The 15,926-nt window shown below is 34.8% G+C and overlaps 1 protein-coding gene across 2 annotated transcripts in view; it reads left to right on the top strand.

Moving 5' to 3' along the window:
- zdhhc2 (zDHHC palmitoyltransferase 2) overlaps positions 1 to 15,926 on the top strand; it is a 41,843-nt gene that overhangs the window by 2,445 nt on the left and 23,472 nt on the right. For both annotated transcript variants that reach the window (XM_066718271.1, XM_066718270.1), the window contains exon 2: positions 13,159 to 13,185. In XM_066718271.1, coding sequence (XP_066574368.1) covers positions 13,159 to 13,185 — 27 coding nt within the window. The remainder of the gene's footprint in view (positions 1 to 13,158; positions 13,186 to 15,926) is intronic.

The following is a 15,926-nucleotide window of genomic DNA, read 5'->3' as shown; positions in this document are numbered from 1 at the left end:
TACAAAATATTTCAATTTCAGTACTGATATGAAGAACTGATCGCAAAAGATAACAGCACTGTACGTTTGTCGTAAAGCCACTGTATCACAAAAACTAGATTTTATCGTGTTTTATGATTTTCATGATATAAACATGTTTGTTTCATTGCTTTTAAAATTTCCTTTTCAACAAAATTCTATTTTGTGCACAATATTGAAGAGTTTCTATGAAAAGTTATCTTCAGTTCTTCAGTAGGGGTGAGATGACACAATCCACTATTTGATTTGTATCATGGGACCATGAAAAAACTGAAACATGTTAAGGTTACAATTGTACAGAAAAAGATTTATTTAAAACATATATTTGTTTCCCACAAAGCATTAGGGCCTAGAGCACTAGTTTGAATTTAATCATAATATAGTATGTCTTCTATACTATTACTATTATTACTGTAAAACTCCAAACATTTTAATGTTTCTTTATAAAATTAAATAGATTTCATGTTTTTGACTTTGACCCCAATTAAATAAAAAAATATAAAAAACTTAAAAGCTGTACACCATAGTGGTTACATGTATGATTAAAAGAAAGTAGCATCCTACAACAAATGAAGCTGCAACTGAGTATAGTTCTGTAGTTTCCCATTAGTGTGTAGGTCAAAGTGTTGATAAGGAAACTGTGCTGTCTGGGAATGAGAAAATACACTCAGTGGCCATTTCATTAGGCACACCTATCTATTCCTGGGTTGAACCCCCTTTTGTCTCCAGAACAGTCTGAATGTTTCGCTGCATGTATTCAACAAAGTGCTGGAAACATTCCTTAGGGTTTTTGGTCCATGCTGACATAGCAATCACACAGTTCCTGCAGATTTTTCGGCCACATATTCATGCTGCGAACCTCCCATTCCAGCTCATCCCAAAGGTGCTCTATAGGATTGAGATCTGGGAACTGTGCTGGCTATGTTCACTGAACCATCTTGAGATGATGCGTGCTTTGTGATCCTGCTGGAAGTATCCATTTGAAAACGGGTAATCTGTGGCCATAAAGGGATGCACATGGTCAGCAACAATGCTTAGGTACACTGTGACATTCAAATGATGCTCAGTTGGTATTAAGGGGCCTAATGTGTGCCAAGGAAACATTCCCCACACTATTACACCACCACCATAGTGTACTGTTACTGTACCGTTGACACAAGGCAGGATGGATCCATGGATAACTGTTGTTTATGCCACATTCTGAGCCTACCATCTGCATTTTGCAGGAGAGATCGAGATTCGTCAGACCAGGCAATGTTTATCCAATCTTCAATCATCCAGTTGTGGTGATCACGTACCCACGTCAGGCACCAATAATCATACAACTGTCAAAGTCGCTTAGCTCACACGTCTTCCCCACTCTAATGTTTGGTCAAACAACAACTAAACCTCTTGACCATGTCTGCATGCTTTGTATATTGAGTTGCAGCCACATGATTTGCTGTATGGGTATTTGCGTAAATGAGCAGGTGTACCTAATAAAGTGTACATACAACACTTTTTTAATTTCTTGTGAAGAACAGTTTCACAAATGCAGCATATTATACTAATTTCAAGTTGATGAAACACGAATCTAGTTTTGTTGAGTATCACAGTGCCTCGATACACAATGAATTATTTCTCACATATTCTTCAGTAGTCAGAAAGATTTTCATAAGGTTGAAAATAACTCTCTCTTGCATAGTATAGTGTGGTTATCCAGTTACCCCACATTCTATATAGAGCCCATTGTTCTTTTGAATGCCATATATTTTAGATGCTTAATGAGCAGCTACTGAGATTGTGACACCTCTTAATTTTCTTTGTGCAAAGGGAATACATGAAAGATTTCTTATTCACTCTGAAATACATTAGGCCTAGAAGTCCTTGGAGAAAAGCCCAAAACAGAATTGTTCTGTGTTTAGGTGATCAGGCATAACTGCTTTCTATAGAAACCATGGTAGATAAGTCTAGACGATTCTCCTTAACACTTTTTATACAATATTTAAATGACATATTAATTACAATCTCAATGGGATTTTGCCACATTCACTTAGAGTGTTACCTTGATCTAAGCAATTTGTAATTAATCAGCTTTGTACCCTCACATTGGACATTAAAAAAAAAAAACTTTTAAATCCTACTCTGTTCATAAATAAAAAGGGTGTTTATGTAGTCTGTTTGGAATATAATTATATCTCCTGTATTCTGGTTGGTCATATGATAGTTGTACTGTAGAGTAATACAAAATAACTGACCTAAATTTGATTATTTTTTGTTTTTTTTAATTTCTTGAATAACATTTTTGTCTCAACATTTAAATCTGTGTATCTTGATTTTATACTGATGATGATTAATATTAAAGTTTTCTGTGTCAGTTGTTCAGCAGTTACAGTAAACCATCTGTTCTTCTGTCAATGCAATATGTTAATACCTACTGGTTACTTGTCGGGATCCCTAAATTATTTAATATGATTCAAAATGTCATTCTACAGGGTTATTTTAAATGATTTATATATGTAAATAAGTGTCCTTTCTGAGGCGATTGATACTTCTGAAAGTACAAAAATACATTATAGAATGTGATCTTGTGACCCCTAGTGCAGACACAGCTATTCAAATTATGCCGATTCCTTCAGGAAAATACGCATTCTCAATAATGAAAACAAGTGACAAGACGAATACCAAAGAGTTTTCACTTTCTTTCTAAAATGTTTGCTTAACTGGTGAATGGATGTTATTTGAAGAACTAAAAAGAAAAAGTACACCGCAATTCAGAAATTACTGCAGCTGAATCAATTACATTACAGAAAGAGTATAATTGTTTTTGCAGTTAAAGGAAATGTGATATTCTAATCTAAACCATTGTTGTGTCTGCAGCTGAGGTCACAAGGTCACATCTTTTGCCGTATTGGATACTTTCAGGAAGAGCATCTGTTGATAGCCTCAGATACAAAAGGTGCCTGTTTACATGTATAAATCATTCAAGATTGTCCTCCAGAGTGCACATTTTTGGAAACAATCCTATTGTATTCATTTTGGGAAATTGACAAGTAAGCAACGGGATTTCCTTTATTTATTTATTTATTTATTGACAAGTAAGCAACGGGATTTCCTTTATTTATTTATTTATTTATTTATTGACAAGTAAGCAACGGGATTTCCTTTATTTATTTATTTATTTATTTATTGACAAGTAAGCAACGGGATTTCCTTTATTTATTTATTTATTGACAAGTAAGCAACGGGATTTCCTTTATTTATTTATTTATTTTGGGTAGGTTCATAAGAACCCTTTCATCATACAAATGAGCTCAGTTGAACACAAATATTTTAAAAATATTTGATCCTAAATACATCCTGAAACATAAGTGAGTAAAACAACAATTAATTGAACAATTTAATAATTGAATATTCACTTTATGATTCCATAAGGTCTTTCAACTCCAATCTGTAGAAATAATAACCAAACAATATACACAATGGTTTGTATACCACAAATACCAATTTTTGTTGCCATCACTTATGAGATTTGCTATAATGTACAAAGGGCATATTTGGAATTAATCTTGTCCTTTTTCATTTTTCAAAAGTGGTGTGATTCTTCAAAAGCTTTAAAAAACACACTCACCCCAGGACTTTAAAATTAATTTTAATTTATTTTTAGGCAACAAGTGACATTCATGTAACCTATAAAAAAAGCATATAATAATAGACACCTGCTTTCTCAGCAATTAATTGCTTCCAAATGTGTGATGATAAAAAGTATTTTTAATAGTTTTATTGTAGTTTGTATTACAGTTCTTGCACAGTTCTGAAATGTGAAAAATAGTAAATAATACTTTTCTCTGTAAACTTGGCTAAAAAGCTTAAGCGACTTACAAGAGCTATAATTATCATAGGACATAATTACTGTTCAATATGAGCCTCATTCCGATTGAGACATTAATCTAAATGTATTATGACATTGGAGCCTGACAAGCATATTCCTTGGAATGGGAACCATTTCCTGATTTTCTGTGGAAATCCTCACAAAATTCAGTTATAAATCTCTGGCCAATGTAAGTATTTTCTGGAGCTTGAATAGAAAAAAATACAACATAAGTAGTGTTGTTTACAAAAAACAATCCAGTCTCCCAGGACATGAATACCAGAATGTTTGTTGGTTCCATTAGACAAATTGTACAGCAATTCTGTGCAATCTAAGCAACATCCCTAGAGATTGTGAACAAGTGCATTTAATTCAAATTTCCATGTGTATATTTTATATTATATGTACTGCTTTAGTGAAATGTTTGAAATCCATCTTAATTTGAGAGTCATATGAATAAACACAATTATTTGTGTAGTTTAAAGTTAAAATCTAAACTATAGAACAAAAAAAAAAATCAGAGGGCTGTATTTTCTTGCAGCAGTTTTTTATTCAAAGTATTTCAACTGATACATTCATAATTACAAATGTGATTTCTATTGGTAGGGATTGTGACTGGTGTATTTTTAATTATTATGAATTAAATGTAATTCTGTTTACAACAGTCTTAACCTTACTTAAGGTTAACCTGACTAACAGTAGTTTACTGTATAGGACTATGTAAAAATGTTATATATGTATTTGCAAGATGTGCCTTGATGTCTATAATATGAACCAAATTCAAATGTTTTGTTAATACTGAGGTTCAAGGCCAACTTCAAATGTTGCTTGTCTTTCTTGGTAAGCAGACTATTGGAGTTGAAACCAGTTGTGCTAGTTTGTTTATGCAAATGAAGCAGGTTATATTTGATACTGGGTCAGTGCACCTCAGGGGTCTCTCTTGTTTACAATAGATAGAATTATATGAATGAGACAGTTTTCCTCCAGTGACAAAGGGTACTGTTACCTTTTTTTATGTTTTATTGTATTAGTATTTTAATATGCTTTTCTAATTTAGGACTGTTAAGATTGAAAATGATAGATACAGCTGTAAAGAATAATGAAATGATTTGAGTTTATTTAGTCTGTCAGTTGTTGTCAAATCCTGTTGTCATTTAAAACCTAAGAAATTATTAAATTGTTTGCGTTTTTCATTCATGGCTGTACACGTTTCTTGTTTTTCATCAATTAAAACAATATGATAAAGAAATAATAACATACATTTATTATTTCTTACTACTGTGAATGGCAAATACCTTATTAACAGTCTTATCAGTGTTATTCTCTGAAACATATAATAGATTAGGAAAGCCTGCGTGTTTCAGATAAGGGAACACAGCTGGGAGTAGGAGGGCATCATTGCATGTTAGGAATTTAATTTATTTCTGATGAAAATGGCATTTGTAAACAGTATTATGCACTGTAAATCTAAAACAATATTGTACTGTTTATAAAATCACATTTGCCTGCTTGTTCTAGATTCAAGGATTATGCACTCATGATAAAAGTAAAAAATCCTTCTCTTGTAGACACTCTATGTATTTTCTCCAAATTAATTTTACCAAGGGCAGCGTGTTCTTCCATGGTTCAGAGGACGAAGCCCTGTTGGATATTGCCATCCAAAAAGCCATTCATTAGACAAAAAATTGCATTGGCCTCATTATGTTATTTTGTACTTTTACATATAGGGCCCGATAAAATAAAAATATAGATAAAGTGAAAAGTTGCAGGAGAATCGCAGTTCTGAATATCATAGTGGCACTTCTAGTTGTATTAAATCTTAAATATCTCGAGCTGCGAATGGGGCGGAGACACGCTTTGCTGGTTTGGCTTCCAAAATGTGATACAATATCTGGTGGTTTTGTATTTTTTCCACTTTGTTTCCACTATCCACAAAGCTATGACACAACACATCCACATTCATTCATTTATTTTTTAAAGTTACTTATATGATACAATTGTAAAAGTGCTATACATTTTACTTATACACTATAGCAACACGTAAGATTCATAGAACCATCATTTTAGGAATTGTGCTTGTTCCCCTCAGTTCAGTCAACTGGAATCTTTACAATTGATTCATAGAAAATATCATAAATACTGGACTACCAGACTTTAATAAAAAAATGTATTAAACAAAATGTATCAGTGAATAAGACTGGTTCAAATGAATGTGGATTTTATGTTAATTAGGCTTTCTGAACAAGAGAAAGGCTTCTGTTCTAACACTATACCAGCACTGAACTGTGGTTGTATACATTGGTACTGTGTGCTGCATAAAGGCTTATTTTACACTACAGAGCTTTTGTAATGTGATATCACAGTGCAACCTGATGAATAATTTAAATATCTTGATGCTTTTTCATGTAGCTCACACATTCTGAGGAAGAGCCATAAAATGAGTGTGGGTGTTATACATACATATTGTTTGAAAAGTTTAATTTTTATTTTGTTTGAGGATTTTACATCTATTTGTGTCACTTCTGCAGTATTGGTTGCTGTAAGGGTAACATGCCTCACTAAAATAAGGCCCGGATAACATCAAAATGTAGACCCACCTTCTAATAGCAAACTACAAACCTGTTCATCATAGTGCTTACGTTTATGAGTAGAAGAATGTAGCATCTTACAGAAAATGAAGTTGCCACTGGTCAACGTTTTGATTGATCCTAGCCTTACTGTTTTCCTGTGAATTTCCTATAGGGCTGGTAGGCCAAATACTTCCATTATATTTTTTAACAAATAAATAATTTTCAAAAACTAATTTCAGTTATTAATACAATAATTCTGCATTATAAACAGTTCTTGAAGATTTCATATTTAACCATATATTTATTTATCATTACTTCTTAATTCAACCTAAGTAAGGGGATCCATTAAGTTGCTTCATTTTACCTTCATGACTTAATTGAGACACTGATTATATTTCACCTTCTTTGTCCTTCAAACACAAGAGTAACCGATCACATTAATCACTCACCCCTGATGGCTTTTTAACTGTCATTTAGTTGTCACACTTTAGTTGATTTAGTTTCCAGTGCATTCATTTTCTTCTTGTGCACTGTTCTTGATTGCAAATGTAACACTTGTAAGTAGATGACGATGTCTTAACGTCAACTGAATAAGATTGAAAGGAAAATAGTGATCAGAAAAGTCCTAATTATAAAGTAATATTATCCCTGTGGTGTGTTTCAGAACTCCCTTCATTTGGGTTATGAGTTTCAATGACCTGATGTCTTTAATTTACCCACCTGAGCCCAAATGCTTTCATTTTCCTAGTGTTATCTATGTGTAATATAAAGGCTTTGATGCAAGAACAACCCAGAGGCATAGGCTGCTTTATTAAATGAAGATATTTAAAAAATAAATGCACAATTTGTATAATGCGTATGCATGTTCTCGTCTGTTTTATTTGCCAGGAGCTACTTGCAACTTATAAGGAATTAGTCATGTGGCTCTTCAGCAGAATAAACAAGCCTTCCTGTTGTGCATTGAACACCACAATTACTGTTCTTAAGTTGAGTGTTTTTGTAATTATGTGTAACATCTCCCACATTGGAGTATGCTAATAAATAAGAATTGTACCCAATATATCATCTATGTTTGTATCAATTGATTTGTTTTTAGTACTATTTATAAATGTTCTTAATGTGCACGAAGTGTATGTTCAATCTACTTAGTACTGTAAATGTTCTCGTGTGACTTCATGTGTACATAAGTTTTCATTTGGCATAATTTGTGAATAGTTCCAACCAAACAGTTGAGGTAACTCAGTATGGTCAAAAGTCTGTCTTTATTTAGATGTTTCATGGTGAGCTGATATGAGAGTGATATGACAGTTGTCCTAAAGCTATGAGACGTATGTCAGATTCGTGTTATTAATCCCTTACAACACTTGCTATCTGTCATTACCATAAAATTATTTGTATTGTAATCTACACAAAACAATAACCTGCACTCAAATTATATAGAATCCAGTTATGCAAGTTACTTTGTAGTTTTGTTTAAACTAAATACAATTCTGTAATTGTAGGTCATCAGATCATTTTATATGTGTGACTGGCTGACAAAAGAATGCTACACTATTTGCACTGCTAATATAATCCAGAGCATGTAAAAATTGTAAAATATATACATTTGTTTTCATCTTGGCATGCACTAAAGGAAAATACAGAGATAATTGTATGAATGTTTTGTCAACTGATCCTTTTAAGTTTAGTGACAGAGTTAATCGTATTGTCTGCTTGGATAACCGAGTAACACAAAGCAATCTCTGCTTGACCTATTTCTTTCCTGCTGTTGAAATCACTTGACACTGTGTTTTTAATAATAACCTAAAATAAATAAATAGACAAATTCTAGTCAAATAAAGAGGATATTTGTTTTAAAAGACATAAGTCAGCTTTTAAGCACAAAAATATGTTGCTAAATATCACTTAGCAGATTTATTGAATGCAGAAATTATGCATTTGAAAGCAACCAAGTTGTGCAACCTGCTTCCTCGTGTTCTGAAGCAATGGCACAAATGTTCTATAACAAAACCCAGCCATTTGTATGTTTTTTACATTCATTGTGATTTGCTTGTGCTAGAGTTTAAAGCCTGCAATGAAGAAAAACTGCCTTTTAAACTTAAGTACGCTTTTACTAGGACTTGGTTTTACAAGGATATATTGGTATAATGTCCTTCAGCTTTTTCAATTCTGTTTTCCATGAGATCTTGAAGTCAAATGCTGTGACATACAATATCATTGTAGATAATTAATGGAGCCTTTGCAAGATGCAGGTCCTCTGTCCTGTACCTTAGGTATGCAGAGGTAGCTTTTGAGTGAAGTATCTAGTATCTAGAGAGGAAGCAAGGCTGCCTGACCACACACCACGCTGTGCAGTGCAGACCACACTAAGCCACAGTTCCATACTGTACTAAGATGTCTGAATTGCACAAAACTGTTTTATTAGTGAGGCTAGGGGCAATGTATCGGTTTATGAAATATAGAAGCATTCAAAAAAGTAGCTATCAGTTGTATTTCTCCCTTATTAACCCAGGAATAGCCAGTCAGTCACCTCAGCCTTTTCAGGAGGGATAAGACACATCATGCAACATTTTATCAAATGGAATTAGAAAAGAAACGTGTCCTTAAGTCTTTTTGTTACACATTTTGTTACATATGTATATATGTACAGTTTGCTGACCTTACATTTCTTACAAATGTATGGAATGTAGAGCCTAATCCATCCATCATTGGGGTGATGTTAGATTTTATTAGATTGAGTCTATTGGAAAGTTAACAAGGTTCAAAAGAATTACTTAAGTGACAGTTTATTTGAAAAAGTCTGTATTTTATAAGGGAAAATAAACATTGAAAAGGTGCAAGTGAGTGGATGTTGAATTGAAAGTAAAAACATGATATGTTATTTGGAAATACCTCAATTGCAGATATATAGAAAAAATACAGTGTTAGTCATTTTAAAAAGGCTACAATTGTCTACAAATATCTGCAGATAGCATTTATGTATGTATTCAACAGTTATCATAATTTTTTATTAATATTATTATTATTTTCACCTGAAGGTATTACACATTCATTCTGATTAAATGTCTTTACTTCTGTGTATATATATTTTATAGCCCATGCATTTAACTATAGTTAAGGTAATTCTATCATTAAAGATACATCATGCTATAGCATATTATGTTTGCATTATGTTAATCCACAGTAAATGGCAGAGGAATACTTTAGACATAATTTGTTAATTTTATGCCAGGAAAAATGTGTGTGTGTGTGTGTGTGTGTGTGTGTGTATTACTATTGGTTCTGCTACAATTATATGTTTGTTGGTACCAGAGGTTTATTGTTTTGCCATCTTAATAAATACAATAAATCAGATTTTAGCTTCTTTTAGTTTAGCTTCTTATTGAGCTTAGTCATATTGTTCTTTGTTGGGAATTAGACAAAACAAGTCAGTACACAACCACACTTATAAGTTCATTACAAAGTGTAATGATTCTGAGACACATCCACTCTTAATCCATAATTAATATTGATTAATATCCACTTCACCAGTGTTTAAAACACTACATTGTGCATGAAGTGAGGTCTGAAAGGGTAAAGTTTAATTTCCTTGAAAAATAATTAAAAGTCTGTCATGCGTGGACTAAAAAAGACACTGACATTTAGGTTTAAAATGTCTTACGTCAGACAAAAGTGCCATTGGGGAATCTGAAGAGGTCATGAGACGAGACCGTAAATTTAAAAATATGAATGTGTAACAAAGTACAAAAAGTGGAAATTGTAGATCTATAAAAGTAAAAGAGGTAAAAAGGCAAATTATACATTTTGTCACTCCATCTCTAGAGATATCAGAAATATGTTCAGCTCATTTGTTTAAAAGCAGAATAAATATTTTTTTGTTCGGTTCATCATTAATTTTTAGTTGACTGTGTAGACAGGCTTGGGGCATTATTTGTAGGGTGCACTATTAAAATATGTGCTCTATCCACTGACCCATAACTGGAACAGTTTTGTCAGATAAGGGGCAATGGTTTGCAAAGCCCCATGGTTTTACCCAGACAATTATGGTCACAAACTTTGTCCTTTAAGGGTTTGAAATGTACCCTCATCTTCACCGCATTTAGTTGTTAAACAAACGTGTATGAAACCACATCAATTTGCAACTATTTGTATACCTGTCCTGCTAGCCTCCATGGAGACAGGCAAACCTGGATGAGAGTTTGCCAGTAGAAGGTTGGCTTCATGTCCCCTGATTACTGGTATCTCATTAAGTTAAATCCATGAGGGGGAAGTCCACATGTTGCTGTACAGGTCACACACCCAGCAGGCCTCTACATGTTTTCTCTCAGGTTTTTGGGAACATCAGTGTTGGCACTGAACCCAGTAGGTGGTGGCTCTGGTTTAAGTACCACCAGCTTGGCTACTTGGGTCATGGAATGCTCCTCAGGCTGATGGCATTGGGAAGCAGGAGTTATGGAGCTGTGGTTGTACCAGGCTTGTGCCTAAAACCAGAGAGCCTGGTTTCTTTATCTGGCTGTCTGCTGAGAGATTAATCCATTACTGGACACTTTCTAGCCTCCCTTAACTGAGTGCATCCCCTGGAGCACATGACTTGTGATTGTTGTTTCAGGAATATAATGGACTCGGCCCACTCAAAGGTGCGCATGTAATTCCACCACAGTGGTGTTATTGCATCATCAGGGTCTGCCCTATCTCACTGACTGCTTCAATGGCAACTCACTCCATAGTTTGAGTCTATCCCAGGTTGAGCACCACTGTGACAGCTGGAGTTGTCAGAGAGAGATACAGAGGGAGAGAGAGAGGGTGCAAATCCCAACAGGCAGTGTTTATTTCAGGTGTATTGCATGGTTAGAATAAACACAGGGATCTACCCCCCCACCCTCTTATCATAAAATATACTCACCATAAGCACGACATAATGCTTGCAATGTTCTGTTTGCCATTGTCTTTATTGAAGTAGATTTTATATATACTTAGTAGGCAAAAGTAGCACATTGAAAATGCCTGATTGAATTATTTTCTCATCCTCTATAATGCCAAGAGGAGTTTCTATATTTGCATAAGTATTGATGATGTTTGCTTTTGATTGCTCAGCTGAATTTTAATGGTTCGTGTTGAGGGAAAACTGTTCAGTTCCCAACGCTCAGTGTTGTAGGGTGGTACTGAATTCAGCGTCCCATGGAAACCAGTTTCCCCTGCTCATTTCAGTTTTTCGTAGTATATGATATGTTGATTAAGTTGTCCCATATCAAATCAAAACTACCAATGGGGTTTTTATCTTTAATGTAATGCTAGGGAGTTGGCCCTGAAGTGATGTTTGTAAGTGTAAACAGAATTTCCCCCAAACTCCCTAGATTAATAGAACCAGTCTTTAGGCACATTTAACTTTATCTGTAGTCTTCCCTCACAGGGACTTTAACATGATACTAAACCTAGCCACTAGCACTGCTCCAAGGAGGTGCAAATACTGCCATGTGTTCCGTTCGCTTTTCAAGTTGCTCTCTTCCATTGTGAAATAGGCATTTAAAATAATGTTATTCTATATTAATTGTACACCTCCACGAAATTCACATTAATGTAATGACATTGTTTCCTCTTACCATACCAGCCATACCATTCTTCCAATCTACAATATGCAGGGTTATTGTGTTTATTTGAACTGGGAGTTTCGTAATATTAGCAGCTTGTTATTCATTTAACATGTTCAAGCTACCAAATTAATAGGTGTATTATTTTAGGAATTCAAGGCTTTATCCTTTCTTATGAAACCATCTTATATTCATTCCTTCTTGTATTCAGTGTGACTCATCCCTACCACCAGTTTCAGCAGCAGATTGAACAGCTACAGTGCCTTTGTAGTACCTGGCCTTTTCTCTTCTTACCTTGTTATTTATATGTATGGCAGCTAGCCCTTTACAGCACACAGAGCAGACAATAGATATGGTTGGTGAGATGGCAGGCTGTTGTATTCCCTGTGTTCCTGTAGAGAGCCCTGTAGTGCCAGTTTATTTCAGTGATACCATAGAAAGGCAAAGGGATGTGAATAACCCTGTTTTGTAAGGAGATACAGGCTGTAGGGCTTGGTTGTTTCCAACAGTTCTGTGAAAACATTTAATTATAGTGGATAGCAGAAAAATTACAAAAGGACCAGGTTTGTCTTCCTCACAGCAACTCAAGTCATTGTTAAAAAGTCAATCAAGTGTTAACATTTCTGGTTCTGTTGTTGGAAAGGAAAAAAAGAATAACATGGACACAGAAACACCATGTTGTCTATGAAAACTATAATGAATGACTCGAGTTGCCAGGTGTGAAGACAAATCCAATCCTTTTGTAGTTTTTCTACTAAGTTACCACACAACACATCCTGAAACACTGAATGAGTTTTTAAAAGTTGCACATATGATACAATTGATGTGAAAGAGTGGTATGCATCTTATAATTTACTCTATAGCAATACATAACCCGTGCACATTGCCCATATCGACAGGTTACTACTTTGCTGTGTCTCAATATTTGTTTGAGAAATATTCCATGTTTTGAAATAAATATTAAAAACTGATACAACCTGAAACAAGATTTTATGTCTAAACACTTAAAAGAGATATGTAATAACACTTTAAGTAGTTTATTTTACTGCAATTTTTTTTTCTATTATAATCAGCACAATTCAGGGAATGTTGAAATTCAAAAATGTAATCACATTTTCTCCTTTTTTTTCAGAATCTATTGGAAACATTGGTGAAAAGAGTAAGTAAATATGATATCTTTAATACATTGACAAATACTTCGAAATGTTTGTATTGCAATATATCAAAATTATTTCTCCGTATTTAAGTATTTGTCATTTATATATATTTCATGATGGAAAAATATATACATATGTGTTTAAATATAGGATAATATTATATTGTTTATTTCTGTGTATATTTGGTAATATATTGTTAGACACATATACAATAAATAAATCATAACAAAGCAACTCAGTAAACAGTAAACAGAATTGTAAATGTCTATGAGCCTTACTTTAAAAATATTCAAAGCATTGTAAAGACAAGCATAGAGAGGAGCATGACAGAGACAATGGTTAAATTGAAGGCTCACTCTCCTGTAAAAAAATCAGCATCATCCCTACTTTAAAGCCTGGTGGTGGCAGCATCATGCTATGGAAATGCTTTTCCTCAGCAGGGACTGGAACGTTTGTTAGGATTGAAGGAAAAAATGCTGCCAAAGGTGCTTCCACCAAAAATTGAGTTGAGGGGTCTGAATACTTTCCACACACTCTTTCTCAATCCTAGCAAGCTCTCCAGTCCCTGATGAGGAGAAGCATCCCCATAGCATGATGGGAGCTGAGATTGGCAATGATCACTCTTGGGGAGATAATAAAACATTAGTGGAACTTCAATTGAAGAATTGATTGTTGGAGTAACGTTGAATACTTTAATTTGTGTTCCTTAGAAATGCAAATAGAAAAAGACATATATAAAATCTGATCAGTTCTCCTCTAGTGCCTTTTCTGTAACATCAGAGGATAGTGCTCTCAGCGTGAGGGAAACGGAGAGAAGGAATGAATTACCACTCTTGTGGGGATTGGATACTTGTCAGCATTCCTCCAGCCTATCCACACTTTTTCAAGTTGTTATTTTGCATGCCATTGTATGAATCTCTCTCAAAGTACAATGTCTCTCTTTGTAGAGCTCTCCAACAGCTATTGCTGTTTATTTATAGAAACAAACAGAAATTAGAGCATTTTCTTACTTTTCTCAACACATAGACGCAGACAGAAACATTCACAGTTTATTCAGAAATGGCAATTACTATATTTTGGAAGCTTTTAAAACCTTTAATTTTATCCAAAATATTGAGCCATATTTGGAATATAAACAACTAAATACCACAAAAGGATATGCAATTCAGTCTTTATTTATAGTTAATCTCTCCCATGTCTCTTTTAACAAGAATTCCGAGATAATGAGTGAAATAACAAGAAGGTATTGAAAATTGCAATTACACTCCTGGGCGCAACATATTGGAGAGCCAGCAGGGCAGAAAAGTTCAGCTATGGAAAATATGAACGTGAACAAATCCTCCAAGTGATGAACCCCGAACTACACCACAGTGAGTCAATTGTACCTGGTTTTCTTCCGGTCAAGTCCAGTTTCATTCTATTTTATAACCTGACTTCGGAAGATCTGCAAGTACGTGTTACAGCTGCTCTGAATATGCTGTCAAGGGATCAGAAGAGAGGGGGGCTAGATGTGGAAAGAACAGGCGGGCCCTGATCCACACAGCTAAAAAGGAGCTGGAGAAGGTAGAGGAACAACAGGATGAGGAAGAGGCCAGCCAGCATGTCCTTGACCTCCTCTTCTTTATTAAGGAAATGTGCATTAGTACCAGTGCAGACCAGATTCCTGGGCCACCATGTGTCACCATTGCAGGTGACCCAGTGCCGCCAGCTACAGAAGGCTCAAGCAGAAACACAAGAGACATTGGGAAGGAAACCAAAACATCTCATTGAGCATATGCAAAGGGACCACAGCAACCCGTACTCCTCTTCTGGGCTTTGGGACCATGCTAGACATCAAAGAGAGTTCAGGGTCCAGTGGCAGATTGGTAAAGGAAGTCAATGAGACAAGCTCTCTTATGCCTGTTTGCTTTGTCAGATGGAAGCAGGCCATTGAAAAGGGCACAGTGAGATGGAGATTGTGGAAGCTGTTATAAAAGTTATTAGCCCAGACACAGTCTCCGGGTGGCTCTGTCAACCAAGAAGGATGATTAGTAGAATCTGTAGTGGCATATGCAAAAAATAAACCGTAATTGTCTGAAGGAATAAAGTTTGGCTATGTTGTAAGCGCAGACATTCACAGCAGTACACACCAACAGTGCCATGGTAACAAATCGGGGACACAGGGTAGTGTATCAGTGTCAGTGATGTAGGAGAGCGGCTGCCATGCTAGACTGTACACACAATGTTGCCATGATAACAGTGCCTGGAGAAGGAATATAAATAATTGAAGAGGGAAAGTAAATGTAATGATGATAATAACTATAATAATCAAAATAATAATTAATATTATTGTTAGCCAGAACTGTATGGTTGTTTAACAATTCAAAACTGGTGTTTTACAGTCGTATTTATAAATAATGTTATAGACCCATGTCTCTACAATTACAATTTCTCTTAAAGGTTGCCTTCACCCATAATTGGTTGGACATTTCTATATATGTATACATAGTAGCAGTTTTGTAAATGCTCTTATGTTATCCTTAAAAGGACATCTGGTGGGTGATGGCTAAATCAACCTTCTGGAGTTTGAGCCTTCTAAGGCTGTTGTTGTTTCTGGGAAAACCCAGTTGTAGGTTTCACACACCAGGGAAGCAAAATGTCTTGCCAACACCTCAGATGCTCAAATAATACAATCTTATATAGCAGGCTTTGTGGAAGGTCTTTAAACTTAATGGTTGATGACTTCCATTCTTTTGTAAACTGA

The sequence above is a fragment of the Amia ocellicauda genome, chromosome 12 (assembly GCF_036373705.1).
Source record: "Amia ocellicauda isolate fAmiCal2 chromosome 12, fAmiCal2.hap1, whole genome shotgun sequence".
Taxonomy (NCBI): domain Eukaryota; kingdom Metazoa; phylum Chordata; class Actinopteri; order Amiiformes; family Amiidae; genus Amia; species Amia ocellicauda.
Note: the sequence above shows the minus strand (reverse complement) of the source record. Positions and strands in the feature narration are given on the sequence as shown.